General features: G+C 36.2%; 1 protein-coding gene across 1 annotated transcript; it reads right to left on the reverse strand.

Moving 5' to 3' along the window:
• Positions 1-2,784: 2,784 nt before the first annotated feature.
• On the reverse strand, positions 2,785-7,141 carry LOC132622735 (probable beta-D-xylosidase 7). Its single transcript, XM_060337393.1, has 6 exons — positions 6,726-7,141; positions 5,732-6,034; positions 5,242-5,411; positions 5,036-5,133; positions 3,526-4,290; positions 2,785-3,430 (listed from the first exon to the last, which is right to left on the reverse strand). The coding sequence occupies exons 1-6, from the start codon at positions 7,131-7,133 to the stop codon at positions 2,844-2,846; spliced, it is 2,331 nt and encodes a 776-aa protein (XP_060193376.1). The 5' UTR covers positions 7,134-7,141; the 3' UTR covers positions 2,785-2,843.
• Between the last annotated feature and the right edge of the window lie 8,387 nt (positions 7,142-15,528).

The raw sequence follows: 15,528 nt of genomic DNA on the forward strand, positions 1-15,528 counted from the left end.
GCCTTGTCGGCTTTTGATATATATATATATATATATATATATATATATATATATATATATATATATATATATGTGTGTGTGTGTGTGTGTGTGTGTGTGTGTGTGTGTGTGTGTGTGTGTGTGTACACATGGTTGTGTTTGAAATGTGTCTGAGATAGTTTGATATAATTTGAGGCAGCGTGTGATATTAGTGTCGTATACACTATCTGAGTGTGATTTATTCAGGATGAGTGTGTTAGGGTGCCCAACTCGGGCACTAGCCACGGCCCACGGGGTTGGGTCGTGACAGAAATTTTAAATAATCCAGCACTTGCAAATCCTAAACAATAAATACCCTTCTATCTTTTTCCAGTGATAAGGACTTCTGTTTTTTGGCATCTCATTTTCAATGAATAGCACACCATCATCCTACACAAAGCATTTCATAAAACATTTAAATTTGCAAAGAACATACCTTCGAATTATGGATCGGATTATTACATTTTAAATTTGAAATTGTATACAAACTTTTCCTCATATTAGCCAAATACCTTGAACCATTTTGTAACTGTGCTTTTGTACCCTATAGCAAAAATCAAGGCATCAAACTGCTCCCTATTACGATCAGTAAATTCAACAAAGAGAGACTGGCTGCTAAGGGCTTCTGTCAGAAGGAGGGAATCGACTAAAATGAGATTTTCTCACCAGTCATGAAGCATAGCTCAATTCGTTTGTTACTAGCTTTGGTTGGGCATTATGACCTGAAGCTTCATCAGCTTGATGTCAAGACTGCATTCTTACTTGGTGAACTTGAAGGGGTGATCTTCATGAATCAACCCGAGGGTTTCCTTATTGAAGGAAAAAAAAAAGATCAGGTTTATCAATTGAAGAAATCTTTGTATGGTTTGAAACAGTCCCCACGACAGTGGTACAAGAGATTTGATGCATTCATGATTGCAAAAGGTTTCTCGAGAAGTGCATTTGATAGCTGCGTGTATCACATGACGGTATCTGGTAATTCAAATATTTATTTACTGTTATATGTTGATGATATGCTGTTTGATGCTAATAGTATGACAGAGATAAATGCTTTGAAGAAACTGCTAAATAAGGAGTTTGCCATGAAAGATTTAGGTGAAGCTAAGAAAATCCCTGGAATGGAGATTCACAGGAAGAACGGTGAGGTACATATCTCTCAGAAGAAGTATATTGAGAAGGTAGTTCAGAGGTTTGGCATGGTAAAATGTAAACCCATAACTTTACCGTTAGCACAACATTTCAGACTTTCTTCTTTGATGGCACTGCAATCAAAGGAAGAGGTGGAGTACATGTCAAAAGTTCCTTATTCTAGTGCAGTTGGTATCATTATGTATGCTATGGTTTGTACTCGGCCTTATATTGCTCAAGAAGTGAGTGTGGTAAGTCGATTCATGTCTAATCCGGTAAGACACATTGGGAAGCAATTAAGTGGATATTGAGATATCTTAAAGGCTCTTCGAATGTTGGTCTAACTTTTTATGGGATGAGAAATGAAGGCTTCTCGGCCCTTAGTTATGTGGATTATGATTTTCCAAGTGATCTTGATAGAAAGAGATCAACTACGGGCTATATCTTTGCTCTTGCAGGTAGTGCCATAAGTTGGAAGGCAACTCTCCAGTCTATAGTTGCTTTGTCCGCAACAGAAGCTGAATATATGGCCGCAGCAAAAGCAGTAAAGAAGGCTATATGGTTGAAAAGTTTGGTGTCAGAATTGAGTAGGGTTCAACATGAGCCAACTCTTAAATGTGATAGCCAGAGTGCTATTCACTTGACAAAAAATCAGAGATTTCATGATCGCACCAAACACATTGATATCATATTCCATTTTATTCGTGATATTGTTGAACAAGGCACGGTTAAGGTCTTGAAGGTTGACACAAAGGACAACGCAGCGGATATGTTGACCAAGCCGGTTCCTCTTGTCAAGTTCAATCATTGTATGAATTTGGCAGGAGTTCGCGTCAACTGATGCGTCAGGATGGAGAACGGCCTGGCAAGGTAGAGCTACTAGTATGTACAAGGTTTAGGTTAGTGTCTCTTATTTCCTACACGGAGTTAGCTCACGTAGGCTTAGACAAATTGGACTGAATGGCATTCATATGGAAGCTCAAAATTCATCTCGAGCTGCAGATTGTGAAGTTGAGAAGATATTCAAGCCAGGAGATTGTGAAGTTGAGAAGATATTCAAGCCAATTCCTACTCAAAAGCGGAAAGAAATAAAAGAAAACTTTTTTCTTTGTTGGTTTTCGAGTGTTATTTGAATTTAGATCCTTTCTAGGAAAGGATTAGACCTAGTAGTATAAATACATGCTAGCTAGAATTTATTAAGTAGGACAGAACATAGAACCTAAGAGTATTCAATCTTGTAACTTACTTTCTCCCTTGATATTAATAAAAGTGTCGGGCTTTCTCCGTGGACTAGGATCACATCGATCCGAACCACGTTAATTACTGTGTTTTTATTATTTCCGCGCTAACATAGTTAATACAATTTTACTACTCAACAGAAATCTCGACTTGGATCTTAACTTGTGTACTCTTAACAGAACCCTTTTTTTTTTTTTTGCACATATTGACAGATTTATCATATTAGATAGCTCCGTCCCAATTTGTTTGAAGGTTGACCAGTTTGGGAGTCAAACAGCTTTTCCTTTGACTTAATTTTAAACTTAGATTCTTCGAGTATTTTATAATAAAATTTACATATTTGAATTCTACATAAAAAATATTATAAATCTGCATAATTAATAATTCACAATATATTAAAAGAGTTGGAGAAAATCGTAGTCAAAGAAAAAGCTATTTGACAACTTAGATCAGGGAGATCATACAAATACAGTAACAGGATACTCCTCATCTCCAACAAGAAGGAAATATTTCCCTTCATCAATTACTAATGAACCATTTCTATTGGCCCTAGTAAAGTGCTCACAAGGTTTTACATCAAATGCAATATGGGTATTTTCCCCTGCTTCCAAATTCACACTCTTGAATCCTATCAATGTCTTTCTTGGAACCTCATCCATTGTGCTGGAATGCTTTAGAAACAACAGCACTGGGTGCTTACCAGCCATTTCTCCCTGGTTTTTTACCTCAACTTTAACTGTGATAATCGCATTGTTGCATAATTCTGATCCAATGTCTGAAACAGCAACGCTCGGAACAAAATCGGTTTCGGTTTCCTTGTTGGCCTTCAGGTTCATGAAATGCACTTTGTCTTGGTTGACAGAGGAAAACCCATAAGAGTAACTGGTGTAGCTGAGACCATAGCCAAACTCGTAAACTTTTGGCCCGTTGTAGAATCTGTATGTGCGCCCTGGATATCCAGCAGATGATACAGGCCGCATCCTCATGTCAGTCATCGGTATTTTGTTGAACTCCTTAGGATACCAAGTGACTGGTAATCTTCCCCCTGCAAAGTAATGTAGTCTTGCATGTTTATAAAAGTGATCCAGCAATAGCTATCAATCCAACATCATTCAAGGAAAAGGAGTAAACGAAGTTCACCTGGATTGTGTTCACCGAAAATAATCTCTGCTAATGCAGCAGCTCCACTCTCACCAGGGTAACCAACCCACAAAATGCCTCCTATATTTTGGTTGTCCTTAGCAAAAGATACATCCACTGGACCTCCACACATCAAAACCAGTATAACAGGTTTTGAGGCAGCTTGCGCGATTGCTGTAATGAGACTCTCTTGCATACCAGGTAGCCCCAATTCTGACCGATCAAGCTCCTCCCTTTCAAGACTCTGGTCTAATCCCATTACTAGAACAACATAGTCTGCTTTTTTCGCTATATCAACCGCTTCATCTATTGCAGCAGAAGTACAGTTGACGAAATTGCAGCCTGGATGGTACATTGTGTTTTCAACATACCCGTGAAGTCCTTGGAGTAACGTAACGTTCTTGCAAGGATAGCCTTCATAGTTACCTAGAAGTACTTCGGTATCATTTGCGTTGGGACCTATTACAGCAAGGGATGTTGTTTTGATCTTTGAAAGTGGAAGGATCCTGTCAGAATTTTTAAGAAGGACAATGCCATTTCTTGCTGCTTCAAGGGCTAGTTCCTGGTGTTCTTGACTACAAACCTCTGTTGTAGAAATGTCTCCGTATTCCAATTTTCTTGGGTCACCATTGAATAATCCTAGCCTCATTCTAATGGAGAAGGCATTGTGAAGAGCTCTGTCTATGTCAGATTCTTGTACTTTCTGCTTCTCTAGAGCTGATTTTGTGTATTTCTGCAAGTGGGCACCACAATTCACATCCATGCCTGAAATTTCATTGCCAAGAAAAAGTCGCATTTAGTCTTCATCAATGTTGCGTAAACTTGAAAGAAATTTCTAGTTTTCATACTTTTTCTCAACATCTTGTTGCATTATGCACCATTTAATCTACATTTTCTTTATTATCGTTTTGCCTTACGAATAGAAATTTTACTACATTCAATTGAGTATCCAACTAGAACAAAATTCACTGATAACAAGAAGGTCATGCATGTTAGTCCTCATCTTCATTACTTCAGATTAGACTGAAGTTTGATATTTTTAACTCATAGATCACAATCTATAGATGCTTTAACAGGTAAATGCATGGTATGCCAGAACAGTCTCAAAGTAGACCAATGCGACTTTGAGAGATGAACTTTGGGAAAAAATAACCAACAGATATACACCTAATTTATAAGCAGGGCCAGAAAGCATGCCAATAATAGTAATGCCAGATCATCCAGCTAAAGGATCATTCTGTTTTAGTACACAATGGACCAAGTCATGGGCATGCCAATGGTCCTATATTTTCAAAAAACATGCGCACTGGGGAATGGGTTTTGTTGTAATCAACTTTTTCTGCCGCAGCATGTACTGTGTTTCACACTTCACACTTTAGAATAAAGCATGCAAAGACATAATTGAGGTTTGAGGTGAGTCAATCTTCAATTTCACAACAAGCAAGATATTGATTTTTTGTAATTATTCTTTTGACAGCAAAGTAATAGAAGCAGAAAATAGATAAGTTACCAGCTTTGAGGGTAGCAGCTACTGCATCTTCCGGTTCTTTAGCATAACCTTGTTGTTTATACATAATAGAAACTGCATCACAATCTGATACAATGTACCTTTAAATAATAGACAACAGTAGTTAGAGATACGGACATGCAATTAGATATCAATTAGGAACAAAATGAAACATGATTCAACATTCTCTTCTCTTTTGGGAAAATTACCCTTGCAAACCCCATTTTCCACGGGCAGTCGTGGTCAAAAGATCAAAGTTGGCACAATTTGGTATCCCATTAACAAGGTTGTACGCACACATTATACTGCTGACTTTCCCTTGTTCCACACAACTCTTGAAGGGGGGTTCATATGAATCTGCCATATCCTGCTTCAGGACCTGAATAGTTCTCCATGTGTATTAGAACAGAAATAGTGATGACAATCTTGTAAATGTTAGTTTTGAATTGTGTGAATACCACCTCATTTAGCAACTTAATTGAATTGTATGAACCGTCTAATCTAAAAGCTTATATTATTAGAGAAGGGGACTTTTAGCTAAGCATTCTATATCCGCAACAATCCTCTCACGTGCGATTGAAGCAATATGTCATTCCAAAATGGAAATTTCCTCCATAAACAAGCTGGAACAGTTGAAAGCTATCAACAAGGTAACGCTAAAATCAATGCACTGCAGCAACAGAGTTAGTTAAGACTTACATGGGCATCGAACGTGAAGCGATTGATGTTATTCCAATTATCCACATCTTGAGCAATGAAGTGCTTACAACAAGCTGAGGCTTGAAGATGCCCATCCTGAAGTTTCCCACCTTCAAAACTATCACCTTGAATTCCTCTTACATAAGCTACCCCATATTTTCCCACCATCATCGGGTCTTCCCCCGGTGTTTCTTGCCCTCTTCCCCACCTTGGGTCCCTGAATATGTTTACATTTGGTGCCCATAATGTCATCCCCTTTAACTGACCTGCATTGTACACTGCTCTTGCCTCTCTTCCAATTGCCTAGACAAAGCAACAATCTCAGCAAACTAATTTTTTGCTTGTTTTATCAAGTAAAACATACTTCTTCAGTCCCATAATTTTAACATGTCCAACTTTAAAAAACCATAACCTTCAAGTAGATACAATTTTAATGCATGTCATACAATTGTAACATCATTAAGTTGTCCACGATTACTTTTTTAAAGTCATCGTATAGTGTAAACTCCTTAAAAAGGGTACCTGATCTGAGCTTAGATTTTTGGTTCCGAGCCGGATTAAAAGATGATGGTTGCCGTAAATTGGTAACCAATGCAAAACTAAGCAATTTCTAGTGAATTCCCATGGTACAGAAAAGCTGGTACTCCCTCCATCCCTTTTTAGTTGCCACGATTACTAAAAATTTAAATACCTATCATTTTAAGAATTTAAGATAGAATTAATTAATTAAATTTTTTCACATTTTTCCCTTATATTATTAGTCGTTCTTGAAAGTAATCAATATTGATTATCAAGCATAAAACCCATAGTGTACATTCACTGAAGAGGTACAAGGGTATCTCCGTCAAAAACACTTCTTATATATTTATAATAACTTCGGGTGCGCAGACTGATACGATAATCGAAGTACAAGGGACAGCAGATAGTAACAGAAATCGAAAGGCAATAAGCTACAAGGACAATGCCCGCCTACAAAGGCCACATAATTAAGTACCTGAGCAATACGATACCAGAGATGTTCATCAAAGGTAGAAGCAGTGAGAATAATTTGCGGGAACTGAGTTGCACCCTTAACGGTGCCATTGAAAGTCGTGCCTCTTCCACTCTTAGAAACACCGTGTAATCCCTCCGACCACCACTGATAGGCAGAGATACCGAGTCGAGGTATTTCAGGTGCAGTATTAACCAGCTGTGAGATTTTCTCGTCCACGGTAAGGCGCGACACGAGGTCATGTACCCTTTGGGTGATAGTCAAGGATTTGTTACAGAAGGGAAATGAACTGGTAATTGAGTTTGACGAGTCACATGAAAAGGGAGGCTGAGCTGACTCAGCTAGGAGGAAGAGCACTGAAATGAAGAAAATGAGAAAGGTGACGACTTTTTCAGTTATTTGGTGTCCCATTTTGTATGTAAAGTTGGAGGTTTTAATGGTGTTTCTTCTGTTGAACATTCACTTATATAGTACTTGCATGTGAAGGAATTAAGATTTAAAATAAATAAAGATACGGGTATCCCGTGTTAACAGGGTTCGAAAAAAGTGTTAAATACAATGAATAAAAATATCGATCCACAAGGTATCCCGCATTAACAGGTCGAAAAAGATGTTAAATTACGAGGACTAAAGATACCATTTACTAAATTTAGCCCATGATGATTAAGGATCGTGCAAAACAAAAACATAATACGTAAGTTATGTATTTGCATATCTTTTAGAATTTAATCATAATTAATTAATATATATTTTCATAAATTATTTGTTTATAATAAATTTACATGATTTGGTGTAAACACTTTCATACGAATAAATATTTACCGAAAAGAAGTTACAGTATATTGATCATCATCGAAAAAATGGTCATATCCAATATTATAATTTTAAAACCCTTTAATTATCTTCTCTCTTAGATGCCGTATTCATTGAAACCTCCGCCTCATAGATTAAAACTTGCGGAGTAATTAAAAAATATAAGTTGGTAAAGAGTGATTTTCCCCTCATCGTGATATGATGAGAACTACAGTAGCTTAAAATGCTTTCAATGTAGATTTCAGATATTTAAATTTTTTAATTTAAGGAGATGAATTAATCTAGTCCATCAGCTTTCTAAAATTAGTGAAGATCACACACCTTGATAATCGTAAAGTGTTAATCAAAAGTATTACTACCTATTTTGGCTTCTGGCCATCACAGTATCCACCTTTTGGTATTTCCTTTTCTCATAATGTAGACAAACGTTCCCTTCTTAAGCAATTTAATCCTATGATAAGGGAAGCTCCTTTAATCTAAAGTTGTGACTAGTTCTACATCATGTGCTACATTCTACTTGTTCTATTTTTATCTTCTTTCTTTCTTTTTGGCTTCTCTTGCTCTGTGGAGACTTGGCAAATTTGTGAGCAATTAAAAAGGGTTTCTGATGAAGGAGTAATTCATAGTAGCAGCAAATAAGACTGCAAAGATAAATGGTGTGAAGGCTTAAAGTGGAAAACACTCTGTGGCCTTTGTTTTGAGTGGATGATAGGAACGGTGAATTATGTCACATCGCTATAGGTGTGCTCTTGTGGTAGCAAGAGAACAAATATGTCTACTTCTTTTTCGCCTAATCACAATTTCAAACTTTTGATCGAAGTAAGCAATTATTTAAGCCAATTCACGAAAATAATAGGTTATTTTGAAAATTAGAATAGACATATTTCACATTAACGTATTAGACTATATTTTTTAATTCAAAAATTTCAACGCGCAAAAATTAACGATTGACGGAGTAAACATGCATAGAAAACGGTCTCAGCACGGGCCATGCCCCTCTAGTATATATATGTATGTAGCTTGAATAGTTGACGATTTATGAAGTTCATATAGAAAAATTGGTTCTTAACTCAATAGGTTCACACCATTATCAAACACTTACTATAATTGGGGAAGCTAATTTTAAATCCAAATTTGACATTATCTTTGATAAAAAACACGTGAAATTCTTTTTTTGAGAAAGGAAAATGTATTATTTTATTATTTAATAAAGTATTAAATTATAATCCCTTATTCCACTAACCAAACAATTCGAGAGTAAAGAATTCTGGATGGAGAAAAGACCGAAAAGCTAGAATAAGCCTCTCTTGTATAGTATTTGTAAATGAAAGATCCGAATACTGAGTTGTGCTCTATGAATTTGCTACAACTCCAAGATGAATTTTCCAATTGTGTAAAATTTAATAGTATATTTTTTCCTAAATACATCCGATATTCGAAACTGATCGACCTGGCTTGTTGGATTCGCGCCTCGTGAAAGTGCTCCATACGAAGAGGTTCTCCATACTCAAAACTCGAGCCTAAATATATAATTAGAAGATGGAGGATCTCATCCATCTCACATCCGACATACATCAAATGTGCATCAAAACTCTATCGATATCTTCAGCAGTATTCTTGGCATCAGATGAAATTTTAAATAATCCAGCACTTGCAAATCCTAAACAATAAATACCCTTCTATATTTTTCCAGTGATAAGGACTTCTGTTTTTTGGCATCTCATTTTCAATGAATAGCACACCATCATCCTACACAAAGCATTTCATAAAACATTTAAATTTGCAAAGAACATACCTTCGAATTATGGATCGGATTATTACATTTTAAATTTGAAATTGTATACAAAATTTTCCTCATATTAGCCAAATACCTTGAACCATTTTGTAACTGTGCTTTTGTACCCTGTAGCAAAAATCAAGGTATCAAACTGCTCCCTATTACGAGTAAATTCAACATAACGTTTCTTTTTTTTTTCCTTGATCGAAGGTAAATGTTACATCTCGCCCTTCGTGAAACTAAGTACGTTACATATTCCTTGACAAAAGCCCGGAGGGACCATGGAATTCTCAAGAGGTCAAGGAAGACTTTTAACAAGTGTTGAACATGTATCCAAAGGCTTCGGGATCAAGCGACTCGAAGAAACTATGTTTGTCGAAACTTAGGGAAGATTTTGCAGAATTCTGGACATAAATTTTAGTCCAACTTTGGAGAGGTATATCTCCTAGTATATAAGGAGTTATGGACCGCATAACCTATGTAAATTGAAGTTCAAAGAGTCTTCTTTCCAATGCAATTGACAAATCGCAAATCCGAGATGTACGGTGGAAGATATAGCTCGTACACAATTGTACAATTTATCTTGCAATTCGACAGTTGCACATGGACGACCCGTCGACATTTTGACAGTCCGTCGATGTGCACGTCGAGTTGAATCCGCGCTCACTGATTTTCACAAGTATAAATAGCCCCTCCCTTGTTATTTTCATTATATTTCAAAGTCTGGAAGCTTCACCATAGATACATATATTCTCCCAAAATTTCTACATCAATCTTTACGATACTTGTTTAAATCTAGCATCAATTAAGCTCGGGAAGTGCATATAACCTTGTAGGCTTCAATTCCATCTTGGTATCACTGTGGTAAGGTGGAAACCTTGGATCCAAATTGGTACTAAGAGTCAACGAGGTTGATTGAGGTAAAGATTCCTTCTCTTTTACCAATAACTTAAGTTAATTCGAAGTTATATTTTTTGGATTGTCGTGTGTTAAGCCTAATTGGGCGAAAGACGACATAACCCTCTTATGGGATATTGTTAATGGAATTATATGGATATTGAATTAGATCAAATGCCTTTGATGTTAGTTTTGGTTGTTGTTGAGATCATGGGAACATAGTAAAAATAGAGGAACTGCTGCCCGAATTCCCTTAACCTCAAATTAAATAGTCTCAAAGATACATCACATATGCGTTGGTGTATGAACAATTAAGGCCTAACTAAGGTCATATATCGCCATGTAGGGGCAAGGAACGAGCGGGCTTTGGAATAAGGAATTCCTTCAAGTAACGGATCAGCAATTTAAGGTATGTAAGGTGTTCGTTTACCTCTTTCTTTGGCACGAATCCAACTAGAACATGAACACGAGCGTTCCATAACAATTTACTCCATTCCTATGCTTTGTGCTTCAAATTTTAATGCCTCAATTATCTGATTGATTCTTGAAATATTATCATGTTTATCATCATTAAGTTATTCCTTTGAATTTGATACGAATTTCATAATTCATTCAGAGGTTACTGACGTTACGTCACTCCGTAAGGTCCGATGTTAATTCATTGGCTCCTCATGCATTATATACATATGTATTGCACTATTTTACTACACTGTGACGTGCTATAGTCGGCCGGGTAGGCACGTCAATGTGCACACCACTGCAGTGGGCATGTAATGATATATCTCGGACGCGGGATTATGATGATATGATGATGTTACGCTGATGATGCTACTATATGTATATACTTGCGTATGATTTTTAAACTCATGCATTGCATATGGTACATTCTCAAATGGCTCAGGTTATTTTTTTCCTTCTATATTTACGTCTTACTTATGTTATTGTCTCCTACCTTACATACTCAGTACTTTTATCCGTATTGATGTCCCATCTTACGGGACGCAGCATTTCGTGCAGGTCCTGACAGGCGTAGCGGAAGACCTTGACCACAGTAGGACTTCCAGTTTCAGCGGCGTCAGTAAGTACCACTACTTCGGAATTGCAATCTTTTGGTATACTTATGTTATCATGATATATGTTCACTTGCTATAGGCACGCCGGGGCCCTATCCTGACTATTATGCTTTTGGTATGCTCATTCTTAGACGCTCATATATAGACATTTTGGGGTATATGTAGATGTTATGTACGGCCTCGTCGGCCTTGCTTTGGTTTTGATATTCTCCTGATAGCCTCGTCGACTTTATGGCACATATGTTGGATCATTGCATATTTTTGTATTTGGGTATTTTCTGCGTACAGGTGTCCTTTGAGTCAAATTATATCGACGGTTATACGATAATCATGGTAATTGTACGCCAGGTGGTATCCGGCCTATAGGTCGGTGCCCATCATGCTCCTCGTCGGGGGTGTGACAGTAAAACCTGATAACCAAAATGAAATCAATCATAAAAATAAAAACTATATTTCCTTCTTAGTGGGAGGGGAGGGGGGGAGGAATAATTATATCAATAATTGGAGTGAATTTTTTTTATTTTTTGTACCTTGATTTTTCCTTCTTTGACTTTATCCATTGTTCAAACATCAATAACAGGAGATCTACCAGTAGCTTTCTTAAGATAAAAGGACCCTTATTAGGCCTATTTATGCCAAAGACAGAGAAATCTCCATATGTTAATTTGCTTAACATCATCACCATTTTGCCCACTGTATCACACAGAATATGTTTCAATAAAAACATTCCCACTTGAACCATTATATATATAGAAAGAGAGAAAAATGAAACATGATGACCATCGTAATGAACTTTGATGCAATTAAAAATGAAAGATTAAAGTGACAAATAAAAAGGATCAACAACAGAAAATTAATAATAAAAAAGAACTTAAGGTTACGAACAATAATGAAGGTCTGAGCGCCCCAGTTAGATATATCATAGGCAAATTTCCATGCCTGAATTTCCACAACCAACAACTAAAACTTCTTTCTCCTCAAAACTTTTTCCATTTCCATAGTCACTAGAATGCATTATCTTTCCACCAAAACCATCTAATCCTTCAATTATTGGAACAAAACCTTCACTATTTTCTCCAGTTGCAACACAAAAATCCTTCAACATAATACTCGACGGCATTTTTTTCGAAGATCATCGCCTTAACTTGCCATTTACCATCAACATTATCGAAAAATGCAGACTCAACGACAGGTAGATATAGGGGATTAACATTAAAATGGGAAACATTAGTATCTAAGTATTCAAGAAAATCATTTTTGGACGCAAAAGTTGGTGAATTTGGAGGAAATGACATGTAAGGAAATTTACAAAATTGACTTGCTAAGTGATGTTTCAACCTATCATAAGACCTTTTTCTCCTTTTTTCTTGGTCAAATGAAAAAAAAAAATTATTCAACCAGTGAAACATTTTCAGTACATCTAGCTCTGTTTGGACTATAGAGCTATTTCTTAGTTTTTGCTAACTATTACAGAGTATAATATTAGCCTCTACAGGAAAACTATTTAGACTAGCCAACATTCTACTCCATTTACACTGAAACTGTCCTATAATATGTAGTTGCAAGGCAATGTTCCTGATGATCTGTGTGCTTGAACTGGATTTGTCTTTGAATCTTCTTGCATTTCTCTCTGCCTAAATATGATAGTAGCAGCTGTAATGACGCTTGCTCTTGGGCTGTTGTTGTTAACATATTGTGATAGCCAAGCTACTTCTTCTACCCAGGTGCCTATCCTCCTTTGTGATCCTATCCAGTTTAACAAAGTAGACCTTTTTCTCCTTAAAGAAGCGGAAGAGTTATCTTTTTCCAAAAATATATTTTTGAGATTTAAACAAGCTGAAGTAGTTATGTATGGCCAGCTCCAACAGCGAGAAAAATTGTTTTGTGCTTCATAGTTAACTTCTTTTTTTTTTTTTTTCCTCTTTGTTTATCTTTATCTCCTTTCTTTTCTAGTTTGTTGGTCTTTATCACCGCATTTATATAGAGAAGAACATCCAACAAAAAAGGAAAATTAGGACTCATTACATCATTTTTCAAAGTCATATAATTAAAATTTCAATATGCAGATGTGTGTTATCTTCTATTTAATGCTGAAATAATTATGTCCATATTGGACATATTAATTTGACTATTTTCTCTTTATCTAATGTTTGTCTATATGACTGCCATATTAATAAAATTCGAAAGGCTTAAGAATATTGTGCGTATTCCTTAAAGATTCTAACATAATTGAGAATATGTTCTATCAAATAGGAAAATCTATATCTATATAATATAAAGCTAGACATAGACAAGGTGATGTGGCACCTCTCTATGGCCTAGAATGCTATTTATCTTTTTTTTTCTCAATTTTTTGACCTTTATTCTATTTTTCTTCACCTATGTGCTATTAAAAAATATTGAAAAGTCACTTCTTAAAATAATTACTCAATGTTAACTACCATTTATTGTGTTTTCCTATCTTTAGTAACCTTTAAGACCACCATTATCATTTCAGCTAAAACGAATATGGCACCCAAGAATCCTTTCAAACAATCCTTTTTATAGAGGAACTCTAAAATTGTTTTCGTGCAGCCATTGCTGAAAGGAAAAGAAGAAATCTAAAGTTGTAAGTCTTCAAAGTTTTTGCTTTGTGTAGTTCAATCTGTGCTTTTGCCGTTTACTTTTTTCCCTTTTTGTTTCTTGAGTTTAAACTGATTTGGAATGACTTGAATTGTACTGAATATTAATTGAGTTTCTCTTATCTTAAAAGAATTTTTTGTGACCTCTCTCATTCAAGAATGTATGATCATTCTTTCTTTCCATACCTTAATACTATTTTGCTTAATATATTATAATGTTAACCTTCTTTAACGGAGTATATATGTAACATCCCATGAATCCGAGTTAGGTGTGAATGTATGAAACTAGTATAAAGATGATATTTTATCTATATGAATCCATTCGGGATGAATTCAGGTGATAAACAGTCATTTTGAAGTCAAACCAAAAAGTGAAGTTCTTAAGGTCTTCTAAATCTATTTAAGTCTGAGACAGTCTATACTTATGGCCAGTTTTCAGGTAATTTCTATAGGAATTTGAGGAAACTCAAACATGAAAGTTGTAGGTATTTGAAATACCTTTCTAACCATATATTTTGGAGCTCAAACGGAGCTCTGTGCTAGAAGTTATGCCCGTTTTACTGGATGTTATGCAGTCTGCGCGAAGTGCCCTTCAGGTGTGCGATCACGCACCAGAGGCAGTGTTACTGCCTTCGCTTTGCGATCATCTACGTGAAGTGAGCCTCCAGCTGCGCGGCCGCACACCGAACACGACGTTTTAAAAGCCTAACTTCGTTATATTCATTCCCACTTCGTTTTAAACCAATTTTTCTGAGGAAAAGAACCCTAAAGAAGTCTCTCAAGCCCTAAGGACGAAGCTCTTCTCTCCCAACCTTAAAGATACTTTAAGGTAAGCCTATTCCATGCATTCCAAGTCAATTCCAACATACGTTCATGATTAATAAGTAGAAATTCAACGTTCTTAACCTAGGGTTTTCAAGAAAAATCCAACTAAAGGGATTCAAGACTTAAGCTTTGGGATTCTTCTTCAAGTTCAGACCTTTACTACAAGATTGGAGCATTACCATGCAGGTAGGGTTGCTATCCACGTGTGGGAACGTCCTTATTCTTCCCCACGCCATGTTCTTCCATGATTATGCCAGAAACTATCAAAACTAGGGTTTTAGCCATGTTCATGATAACCCTAGGTCCATGTACCATGTTATATTAAGCCTTGTGATATTAATTCATTATTGTGTTCTTGATATTCCATTATGGTTATTAATAATATGTCTGTAATCCATGAAAACCCATACTTTTCATTCCATGGGTTCTTACATGCAAGTTTTTAAACAAAAATGCTTATTTCATGAATATCCTGCATGTCTACACGTTTTCATGCAATTACATTATATAATTATTTTACATGCCAAGATACAAGTATTCATGTTAAATACAAGTCACGTTTTCATGAAATTCACGGGCTTCTTAGCCAACTATATTATGTTCATATTTTTTGGAGTCGCACTAATTACCGAGAAGGCTTCAACTACCCTGAAACTACGTTAGCCACCGTAGGATAAGGATCGATCCGCCCAGTAAGATGATTCCTTAATATTGGTTGGATCCTTTCATATCATATTACATCTTATACCCTGGCAAGGTATGAGAGGCATTACTAGTAGGGCGCAAATACCAGACTTCAT

The sequence above is a fragment of the Lycium barbarum genome, chromosome 2 (genome assembly GCF_019175385.1).
Source record: "Lycium barbarum isolate Lr01 chromosome 2, ASM1917538v2, whole genome shotgun sequence".
Classification (NCBI taxonomy): domain Eukaryota; kingdom Viridiplantae; phylum Streptophyta; class Magnoliopsida; order Solanales; family Solanaceae; genus Lycium; species Lycium barbarum.